Source organism: Vanessa tameamea, chromosome 5 (genome assembly GCF_037043105.1).
Source record: "Vanessa tameamea isolate UH-Manoa-2023 chromosome 5, ilVanTame1 primary haplotype, whole genome shotgun sequence".
NCBI lineage: Eukaryota > Metazoa > Arthropoda > Insecta > Lepidoptera > Nymphalidae > Vanessa > Vanessa tameamea.
This window is the reverse complement of record NC_087313.1, coordinates 12,167,306-12,179,339: the sequence shown is the minus strand read 5'-3', so window position 1 is coordinate 12,179,339 and position 12,034 is coordinate 12,167,306. Positions and strand designations below refer to the sequence as shown.

The 12,034-nt window shown below is 35.7% G+C and overlaps 1 protein-coding gene across 2 annotated transcripts in view; it reads left to right on the top strand.

Moving 5' to 3' along the window:
- The window catches only part of LOC113392535 (uncharacterized), a 118,633-nt gene extending 109,367 nt beyond the window's left edge, over nucleotides 1-9,266 (top strand). For both annotated transcript variants that reach the window (XM_026629023.2, XM_026629022.2), the window contains 3 exons: nucleotides 6,875-6,998; nucleotides 7,077-7,134; nucleotides 7,205-9,266. In XM_026629023.2, the coding sequence (XP_026484808.2) occupies nucleotides 6,875-6,998; nucleotides 7,077-7,134; nucleotides 7,205-8,761 (1,739 nt within the window). In that variant the 3' untranslated portion in view covers nucleotides 8,762-9,266. The remainder of the gene's footprint in view (nucleotides 1-6,874; nucleotides 6,999-7,076; nucleotides 7,135-7,204) is intronic.
- Nucleotides 9,267-12,034: the final 2,768 nt, after the last annotated feature.

Sequence of the window (12,034 nt, the reverse complement as noted above, 5' to 3'; positions counted from 1 at the left end):
CGTAAATCCATATGGATTAAAAATCATAGATTATTCTAGAGCTCGACCAATGAGATCGCATCAATTAAACGTCAAAGTTGTTTATTCATCTTTACTCCTGCTATGGTCGGAATAAGTTATACAGACAAATGATAAAATCTACCCTAGAATGATCGGTGGAGCTAATATCACTTGCCAATTGCCATTTGACAACTCTGAGCTAAAACTGGCCCATTTGTCCGTCTAACAGCAAATACTTTTTAGAACTGGCTTCGGCTTAAAGGGTTACTGGGGAATTGTTGAAACTATCCTCGTATCTAAAATTACATAAACCAAGCTGGAACACAACTCATGTTTAAACAAAATATAACAGAGACTTTACGATCGTTATCTAATTTCATAACAGCACGTAATAGTCTCGAAATTTCCCCACGCTGGGCTATCCCACATGTTAAAAAGTTTTGAAGGTTATTCCACCAATCTGCTTCATTGCTGTTTGGAGACATAATGTGGTCAAAATTCGTCCGTCACATGCAGGTTTTCTTTTGATTTCTTCGGATTTAAACACACAATTTTCGGTTAAAGTACTACTAACTTAAAAACTATACAGAAGCTTTTTATCATAGATATCATAGTTCTCGATTAGATTTATTATTTCGTATGAACTGTTTTCATAATTAGGTCTCAAATTTAGCACACAATATAATTGGGACTCGTGCCGTCGAACTTTGCCTCATAACAAAGCTAATTTTGCAAACAATCGTGACCATGCCATAGTTTATGGCTGGACGCCATCTTGGTATTGTCCACAACAATAAATTAAAAATACCATACATTATGCCGATTCAAAATTGTATAAATAAGTGCGAGTAGGACTCGCGCACGAAGGATTCCGTACCATTATCTATAAAAACGCTAAAAAAATCATGTCTGTTATACGGTAGCCTCCTTAAATATTTATTTTCTTCTGATTTTTAGTACTTGTTGTTATAGCGGCAACAGAAGTACATCATCTGTGAAAATTTCAATTGTCTAACATTCACGGTTTATAAGATACAGCCTGGTGACAGACGGATAGACGGACGGAGAGCGGAGTCTTAGTAAGGGTGCGTTCTACACGTTCTACAGCTTAGTATTAATTCCGTCATTTGTTTCAGGAGAACATCTAATAACTATAAATGTGGATTTGCAATTTAAAGGAAAGCGTTGTCGAAAAACTAAAAATAACAGTCTGTAGTTCTGCTGCAGTGCTGTTCTGTAGGAAATTATTTCGTGTCGAAATGTTGAAAATCGGCTTACGGTGATATTCTGTTCTGATTCGTTTTAAATTTTATTAAGTAACTAGTTGTCGTCCGCGGCTTCGTTCGCATTTTAGAGGTTGGTCGTCAGGTGCTAGACAAAAAATAATAAAGTAATAATATATAATGTCCTTCGTTGGAGTTCAAGTTTATTTCATACCAATCATTATTTTATTTCCTCAAATTCGGTTCAGTTTTTTTGGCCGCGTAAGAGCAACAGACAGACAGAGTTAATTTCGAATTTATAACATTAATACAGATTATTATTCAGCGGTGAGTTTCGAGTTTATTCTTACAGAATAGTTCCACTAATTTTAGGAACATCTAACTAACACACTCCTATTAAAATATTTTTGTCTCCATTACTTCTTTGCACATACTTTCCTTTGTACGGTTAATTCTAAATTAACGTTAACGTCCCACTGCTGGGCAAATGCCTCCTCTCCCCTTTCGAGTAGAAGTTTTGGAGCTTCCTCCACCCCGTGCAGGTGTCCTTACAATGTTCTCCTTCACAGTCGAGCACGAGATGAACTATAAATACAAATTAAGCACATTAATTCAATGTCATTTGCCTCGTGTTTGAAGTCAGTATCATCGGTCAAGATTCACGCCTTATAAACAATGGGCCATCACATATTAAATTTACTTACTTAAATATTTTTTTTACAAAACACTTTATATATCAGTACTTGAAGAAATTGGTTTAAATCAAACATGGTTTTTCGTCAAAATTGGGTTCTGTTATATTTGTATTGTAAATTGTATTGTAATTGTGATTGAAACAAATTTTGCCTCATTTTATCCGGAATATCCGACATGCATTCCACTTAAGTTCTACAAATTTTATTTTTACAATATCATTATCAATATATAATACGGCATATTCGCCTGAGTAACGACAAAAATTTTACGAAGGTTCCCCACTTTTTATGGCTTATTGGTGTGCAATATTAAAATTTTAATCATTTACATAGCTTAGTTTCAGATCAATTTAGATTGCTTGAATTTAAAGTCAAAATAAAATACTATATTCAAGACATTTCAAGCACTTTTGAATAGAAAATCTGTTCTTAATATAAATTCTATAGAGAAGAACCAGAAATTCAATAGATAAAATTTTATAGTGCAACTTTTAAATAACAAATCCCTTTGTTATAATAAAATAGTTTAGTACATTTTTATTTTTAATAAGGTTCATTCTTTGATCGAATATGCAAATCGATATTACTTTACAGCTAAGATACGCCACTTTTCACCATGGAAAGTAATCCATCAAATAACGTATTATAAATCTATAGAAGTCTCATTAAACTTCATGTGATTTAAAATATATATATATACATATATATAAAAAATTATTCCGAAATATTCATATGTTTCTACATTGTTTTCTCGCACATCTCTCAACATCACAGAGCATTTGTTCGTAAACAATAACCATTGCGTGTAGTTTATAGGTAGGCTGGATTGATTGCCATCTGGACAGTGTTACCATAGAGAACAAAATAGTTAGAAAGGATAAAGAATAAATTTTAAAAATAATTATAAATAAGATACGCAAGTAAGGCAAAACAAAATACTGGCTACTGTAAATGAATGTAAATAATAATAATTTGCAGTCGGCTTTTATTTTTGTTGTATTTTTTTAATAGTATATAAGAGCGCTGTTGAAATGAAATGAGTTATGAATATGCTAATATTCCATCCTTAGTTAAAGAAATTCTCTTAAAAATATATTATTATGGAATATTAAATAAAAAAAGAATCACTAAATTTGATACAGTCTTTTTTGTGTCATGTAGGTAGGTGGACGGCCAAATGGGCCAGCTGATAGTAAGTGGTCACCATTGCCCATAGAAATTGAACCTAAAAGAAATAGTTATAATTCCCCATATCACCAATTTTGCAAACTAAAATGTCACCATATGTGCATCAAGAGGGGCTTGCACAAAGCCAAGTAATCAATAAACTTCACAATAAGTCGAAATTACATTTTGGGCTTTGGAAAGTCCCATGTGCATGTGTCCCAGGTATGAAGACAATATTTTTTATTGCCGAGTTTGAAAGGTGTCGAGCCAGTGCTACATCTTAGTTGCTATACATAATTGGCGGTGCATCAAATGATTAACATTGTCAATATCATGTCTATGAGCTATAATCTCCCACTAATTCACCGCACCAGCTTTACAACAACACTTCGATTAAGTTAATACTGATCATAGTACATCACAAGTTCAGTTTCCATCACAATAAATTAGGAAGATTTCATTTGTCCTACAAAAGCAACGTATATATACATAAACTGAGCTGAAAATTATATGTATAATTTTGCTGTAAGTAACAATAAAGATAAATAACAATAAATAACAATTCAAAGATTAATTAGATTATTATAAACAAAAAAATATATTTTATTTCAATTTTGTTTATCAGTTCTATAAGTTTTATGGTCTATGGTATCGTAAACCAACTGAAGTCGTGACTCATGTCTTGCAAAGGTTATAGAATTAAATCTAAGGGTCGTTGACCTTTGACACTGTAATTGTATTATTTTTTGCATTTCGTTTGTAAAATGCTGATAAAATACATAAAAATGTATACAATGATTCAAAGTAAGTAATTAAAAAAAAAAAACACAGAGTAATAAACAATTTTAATGTCTAACATTATTAATGGAAGCTATATAACGTTATTCGTCTCTTATACTATAAACCTTAAATAGCGATACATAAATATTTACATAAACTTTAAGCTTTTGATAGAGAACTGTACATCACATTCACAATTTTTTTTTGATTAATGGCTGTTAATGTATGTATGTATGTATGTAGAAGACTAGTAGCTGCGGCTCCGTCAGTGTATCAATACTGGTTTAAACTGTTACATACCCTATATCATTTTCTGTACCTCAGACAATGTTTAGGCAAAATTTTATGATGATGAATTGAGTTGTTAGGAAAAGTCGTAATAAATAAATAAACGATTCCACATTCGTAATATTACTTAGGACTTAATTAGACTTTGTCGGCTTTACTTGACGGCTTTAACATTCAGGGAATTAGCAAAATTCGAGCGGATTTTAATAAGTGAACTTTATAATATCTACGAGAGTATATAAAAATGAACGCTTTTCATTATTCGCATAACTTACTAAATCATTCGTTCTATTAAAATGAAACGTATTCTAGTTCTGGTTGATACTTGCATTAAAATAACGTAGTAAAGACTTTTACTCGGCGGTAGGGCTTTGTGAAAGCCCGTCTGGGTAGGTACCACCCACTCATCAGGTATTCTACCGTCAAACAGCAGTACTCAGTTTTCTTGTGTTCCGGCTTGAATGGTGAGCCAGTGTAACTACAGACACAAGGGACATTTTAGTTCCCAAGGTTGGTGGCGCATTGGCGATTTAAGGAATGGTTAATATTTCTTACAGCGCCATTGTCTGCGGGCTATAGTGACCCATTTGTTCGTCCGCCAACCTATATCACACAAAAAAAAGTATTCACTTATGAAGACGCGCCCTTCTGTGTATTTAAAAGATATCTTAGTGTGTGTAAGACGACTATAAAAATACAAAAAAAAAAATCAAGTCATATTATATTTTTTCAGTTAATTTTATTAAGAATTAATTAGTTTAATGGGGAGGGGGATGATAGTTGCATATCAACGAACTCTATGACGCAGTCGTTTCTATAAAATGGTTATACTGCGCAAGCTGTGTATGTGTCAAGCGTATGTGTGACGATACAAATATACTTGGACAAGTTTAAATTGGATCTTTTGTTTTTTATTTTAAATACATAATTAATGTAAATTAATTTTTTATCACAATATAACAGTTAAACAAAATCTAAGAGACATTGGAACGCATGCTAGAGATTAGCGAGTTATAAATTCGATGTTCAAAATTCTATTTTATTAGGTATGTCAAAATTAATGATAATGATTATCATTTTGAAGTCCGTACTTATAAAATTTTCTATTGTCTTTAAAAAATAATTCTTGACTTAACTTAACGCTAACATAAACTTACACTTAAATATGTTAACTTAACGATCAAATTTGTTTCGTATTCAACAAACACGTTAAACAAATATAGACACTGATCCGATGTTTTGCGTACTGTAACCTGATTTGAATTCACGCCCAACGATCAATAAGACCGTTATAGTCAGCCGTATTCCAGAATCGAATATTGACTACCAATTTCAGCAAACATGACGCTTAGGGCAAGGATCGTGTAACTCATCAACTTATGATAAACTCGTGATCAATTTTGACAATAGCATCATTGTCAAATGAAGTTAGTCTTCAGGATAATATTATACTGCAAAAATGTGTGCGCAAACACTCACCCTCTTTACCATCTTATAATCCCATACGTCCACAAAAAGTAGGCACAGGAATAACTGCTTTAGGTGGTTTCCGAGATCCGAATGTAAGGACCATGTAGTATCAAACTTTAGGCATCTACTCAGAATTTTTTAGCGGAAAACCTAATAACTTTTGTAACGGCCAAGCCCAGGATTTAAAACCCAGGACCTCGTAATCTACAGCCTTCTAAGCTACGAGACCAACGCGGCGGTCAAAATACGGGTATACACATTACCAGTGTTCAAATGTAACAAAAAATCCGTAGACCTAACAGTAGATACGGAGGCGAAACAGCACTTTTTCCTGTTTATTCCACCTGCAAAAATATAATTTCTACAAGCTTATACATAAACAAAATTGTCGCAATATCAAATCCCAAGCGAAGTTTCGTTGTGTACTCTTGTAAGATATGGGTTTAAATATTTATTTCACTTGTATTTTTGTTATTGTTATATTACTTTTTTCACAAATGTCGGCGGCGTGAATGCCGACTTGATAAAATACAAACAAGACATACGCTTCCGTGAAGACAAATTGAGTAATTCTTCTTTCAGACATAAGCGACAAACGTTTCTGCACGGTACGGATGTAGCTTTCCAATAATTTATTATTTATACTAACAAACTCTTTTTCTATCAGGTGGATTTTAATGAAATATTACTTTAAAATTACTAATGAAGATTTCTGTTTTTTCATTTCATTATAATTCAAATCTATTTCAATAGTTATTTTTACTTAGAACTTTTGTCGATTGTTTTTCGCCTAGCACGTGCCAATAACGATTTTTTAAGGCAGCACGACTAATTAAGTAATTAAAAACATAAAATACATTTTAAATTCGTTTATACTTTTGACCCTATTTTTTATATATATTATGTCGAATGAATAATAATAATTGTATAACGAGTTAATTTGTAATGAGGCTCGAATTCGTCCGCCATTTATAAATAATTTTGTGTTTTGGCTCGGCTTATAACCCTTTGTTTACAACTAACTAACTAACTGGTAATGATCACGACTGAGATATTCATTAAACCAAAATTTATAAGGCGTATATACAAAGTCAACTACAGGTTACATAACTACAGGTTTAAATGATAAGGAGAGTTTTTAAAAACTGGGTATGATTGTAGCCTAAAAGATAAAAAGAAGGGGTTACAATTTCCAAATATGGCAACAAGTAGCTATCCAAAACTTTAAACATTTGTAATCAATTATTTCAGGCGCAGCAGACAAGGAAGCAGACGAAGAGGAAGGCAACGCAGGAACAGGACACACGGATGAGACGGAGGATGACGCCGACCATGGAAAGCATATTCTGCCTCTCTCTGGACACGCATCCACCGTGTAAGTTACATAACACAGAATATAATACAAACATTTTATATATATGTTCCGGAAAAATAATAATTACGTTTTTTTTAGTGAGGTGTCGGCCAGTATGCAAGACTTCTTTAAAATGCTGGACGAAAAGATTGAAAAGGTAATTTATCTTAAAATTTTAAAAGGCAGTGTTCTATATGAGGAAGTTATCTAAAATTTATTTATTTTAGGGCAAAGACTATGATTCTTCGAGTGAGACGGAAGTACGCCTAGAAAGAGAACGACGGAAAAAATTAATTGATCAATGGCGTTCTGCATCACTATCGACCCAATCATCACAATCTCAGCCCAGCCCTCCAACTCCAGCTAGACGGCGGATGCCGAGGTCCATACCGCAACCACCAGAACGTCAAAATAGTCCTGGATCAATCAGAAGATGCTACAGGCAACAGCACGTTACAGAAGGAATGTCTCCACCTCCGAGAAGGGCGCATAGTGCTCAATCTCACCACCCACCAGATTCACGACAAATTAATGGTGACAACTGGCATGATCCTACGAAATCACCGGTCAAAAGACCTCAAAGCGCTGGATCCACTTGGAAAAGCAATCCAAAAGTTGCACCTTACAATCAAAAACCGAAAAAAAACGAAGTCAATGAAAACCAAAGAACAAACCAAAAAGACGCCGATTCGTCAGCGAATGCTAGTCATGATATATCTCAAATAACATATAACCCAACATTCCAAACTCACAGTCCAGCCCATTCGGCTAAGTCTCAACAACCGTACATAGCGCAAATTATAAGTTGTCCAATGTCTCAACAAGTTGCCCCTCCATCTCCACCAAAGTTTATAGCCCCACCTGAAGAGTACCAAGACCCTCAAAATCATATGGCAGATAATAAATACAGTGCCAGTCAAAAACAGGCGCATAATCAATCACAAATGAACCCTCAGTCTCAAATTTATTACATTCATGGTAATCCATCGACGAACGTTTCAAATCCGCAAGATTTAGTTCAACAAAGACAGCAAACAGCCTTCCATCTGCAGCAATACGTGGCTATGAAACAAGCTCAACAACAAATGTTCACGTATCTACAAAGAGGCCCCCATACCGTATTTCCCAACGTGGATTACGCTCAAATTCCAAATCCGAGAATTTATGAAGGCGAAGAATTCACAGGTCAATACGGGCATCCAGCTTTAAGAACACACAGTGCTCCAACACCCGTGGGAGTCGTCCGACCTATGCCAATTCCTCCTACCTTCAGCCCATTGCCAGATGGATCACATATGGTTCAAATGCCGATGTGGCCTCACATGCCACCAGTCGTTTCGACAATGGGCCCTTGGTTGCCAGGTCAAGGACATGAAATGCAATACTACCCTCAATCTCAATTTATGCCAATGTATAGAGCGACCTCAGCTGGTTCCGCCGGTACATTAACTAGGTACCATAAAAAGGAAACAAGTGATGGTGAAGTCAAGAATGTGTGCCAAAGTATAAACTTAGTGAGACAGAAACAGATCGGTCAGATCGTGTCGATGCCTGGTCAGGAACTAACTGTATGCAACAGCACGAGCGATAGCCCAAGTCCTGCGTCAGTGAGCACAGACAGCGGAGTATCTCCTGGGAACAGTGCTCCTAATTCTAAAGCATCTGTCTTTAGCCAACCCCCAATACCTTCGGAGTCCTTCACCGCTGTAGATAGCAAAGCTAAGAAAATCAAAACTGCACCATTTGCGCGACCTCTGAAAAATTCAAAAAGTCTAGATTCTTAGTGCAACTTTGTAATTATGTAGATTTTCTAAGTGTACGTAGATTCTAGTCGGAGTATGTAAATTATAGTGAAATTAGTTTCATATGCTTATCATTGTATAGTTCGAGCATTTTTAATTCGATCAATGTTAAAGTCGATGTCGATTTATGACTGTAAGTTTCGTGTCACTGTCATTTCGTATGTTTTAGACTCGCTCTGTGATTTTAATTTGATATTTCGATTTGTAATTTTTCGAAACTGAGTAAATTAACTTTGTGCCTTGCAGTCATTGATTTAAAGTTCATTGTCGTATGTACTGCGTAACTGTTGTAAACACTAATTTCTACAATGACTGCGTCACTTGGTTCAAGAGACGGGTAATTTTTATCGTATTATATTAATTTATTAACAAAATTTAAAATAAATTATTCTAAATGTATGTTTAGATAAAGACATGTAAGTGGTACCTCCAAGTACCGAACGATGCATTTTGAATTATCCATTAATTATAATACTTAAGAAAGATACGTGTGATGTTTTATTTCATTATGATGTTAAAAGGAAAGTCGACTTCCGTGGTCGAATAGTGTGTAAACCGGTTTTCATAGGTACGCCACTCCGAGGTCCCGGGTTCGATTTCCGGTCGAGTCGATGTAGAAAAAGTTAATTAGTTTTCTATGTTGTCTTGGGTCGGGGTGTATGTGATACCGTCGTTACTTCTGATTTTCCATAACACAAGTGCTTTAGCTTCTTACATTGGGATCAGTATGTTATGTTTTCCAATATTTATTTATATAAGTAATATTTGATAAACATGAAACCAACCTTTATTTCATAAAATATGAACTGCCAGGAAATTATCTTGCCCAATGAATTAAATTAAATTAAAATCTTCACACCTAACTAGATTTGGTACTGGAATATTACGAAAATTTAGAAGATGTGCAGTCCTTGCTAGTATTATTTTGAAGTAAAAAAAAAACTATTACATTAGGTACAAAAATAGTCCTTGTAACGCATTAGACGTACATAAGGGCACCAGCAATCATATCATCCATCGTTAGATTAACTACATCCTCCAATTTTAAGGATGAGTGAGCTTGTGCAATTACCCAGGAGACAACATCTAAGATTACAGGGATGGTAAACATTAATGATGTAAAAGTTATTTGTATTTCTTACTGTTAAGACTGGTCCCTACCGGCTTAAAATAAGCCGCAAGTTTATTGGGTGAATATATTTTTAAATGATGGAATTCCTCTATTTTCAAAAATAATCAAAAATCTTCAACAGTTTTTTTGTTAGTATCGTAAGTTAGTATCTAGTATTATCATTGAGTGAAACCTAACTTTAAGAATTGTATTATATATTATAATATTAAAGTCAGTATACAACTAATAAATACAGGCAATCATGTAGGACAAAAAAAATACAACTAGTATTCTGTAAGGGCTTAAAATGTCAGAATTTTAAATGTGTCATTGACTCTTATTATTAGAAGGACAGGTTTCAAAATGGCGTATCACCGTAAGACGTTAACATTTCAAGAGTGAGAGTGAGAGTAAGATACGAATTGAGTCCAACTATCAAAGTGTAAAATGAGCAAGTACAATTATTTGTTAGTCGACGTCACGGTTGTAAATTCTAGAAGCAGACAAAGAGTACATGTTACCTTTTTTTTTTTTTTTGTTTAACGAGGAGGAAATGCATTTACGCATGCCGCCCGGTCGGGGGACCGGGACGGGTATGTGGGACTCAACCGGGGCCTAATGCCCCGTGCCAGGGCACGCTGATGCTAATGCCCTGTCCTACCCACTAAAACCATCCTCGGGTTTCCACCATGCCGCCGAGTGGTGAGGCCACGGGATCGCCAAGGGCATGCAACCGCGACCCCACCAGCGGCAGCCGCCGTAAGGCGGCTGAATATTCATGGAAAGCGCGCCTAGTGCGCGCCTTCCCCCTCATCCTCCATGTGGGAATGTGACGAACTCCCCCGAGTCCGCCACTGGAGGCTGGGCGTCAACGAAGCTGACGCCCTGCGGCGGATAAGATGGTAGGCTCCGCCGCTGACCGCCGGTGTAAAACACCTGGGAGGCTCGAGTAGCGAGCCCTCCCACTCCCTCCTAGCCAACGAGGCCACTCACATGGTCCGCCCTGACGCCGATCAGGGACGTACCAGGAGCGGCCCCGCGGCATTCCTCCCGCCAGTCTTAGCCGTGGCCGACGAGCAAGCTCAAGCCGGCCCCGTTGCCCAGGGTACACCACGAGGAGGTGACTGACATGTACCCCAGAGTACATGTTACCTGAGTCAAATTTATCTTGAGTTAAAGCAAGATCTAGTTAGCTTCTGTGCTTTGGAATAACTTTCAATTTGTTAAATTTATTCTTCTGGTCAAGATTAACTGGCAATTTAAAACTATCATTATTAATACCCTTAATCATCCCTGTTTACTAAATTTATACAGAAATATATCAAAATTTTATTGTATTTATCGTTATTTCGATAAAAGATGCCAGTTGCAATTAAAAAATTTGCCTTCATACTTAGCTCCTATTTATTCAATATAGATATTAATCACACTGCTTTTAGAATCTTTTAAGATAAAATCTTCTTTAATTTTCTTCTTCATATATTAACCTTTTTTTTTTTTTTAGTTTAACGAGTAGGAAATGCGTTTACGCATTCCGCCCGGTCGAAGGGGGGGACCAGGACGGATATGTGGGACTCACGGGGCTCAAGGCCCCATCCTATACCCACTAAAACCTCCTCGAGATTCCGCCTCGCCGCAAGGCGGCAGGACTACGAAACGCGCGTGGCTCATCACCGCGGCGTTCATATATTAACATAACCTAACCTTTGTTTTAACGTTATCCTTCTAATTATAAAGTGGTCAAAACAAGAAATAGTCTATATATATGAAAATATTAATTTTCCGCGACAACTGGGTCTCATTAAAAGTCGTTAAATAGAAATCAATAAGGAAACGAAGTTAATCTCGCAACCACCGTGTCTGGGTTTTGAGGCTCTGTAATTCCCTTAGCTACCAGTACGTTATAAATTAATTAGCAAACTCCCAAGATATCGATATTAGCGGTCTCTGACACGAGGATAGTTTACGAGTATAATATATTACCACAGATAATAAAAGCTATATTATTCGTCTAAATATTTTATTTTTTTTTGGTAATTTCCTCACAATGGACAATATTTAGCAGATGTAATTTTTAAAATCGTTTTCATTACAAACTGGTGCCACAGCTCTTGTTTATTTATTACAAGTAACGGCAGAATTTG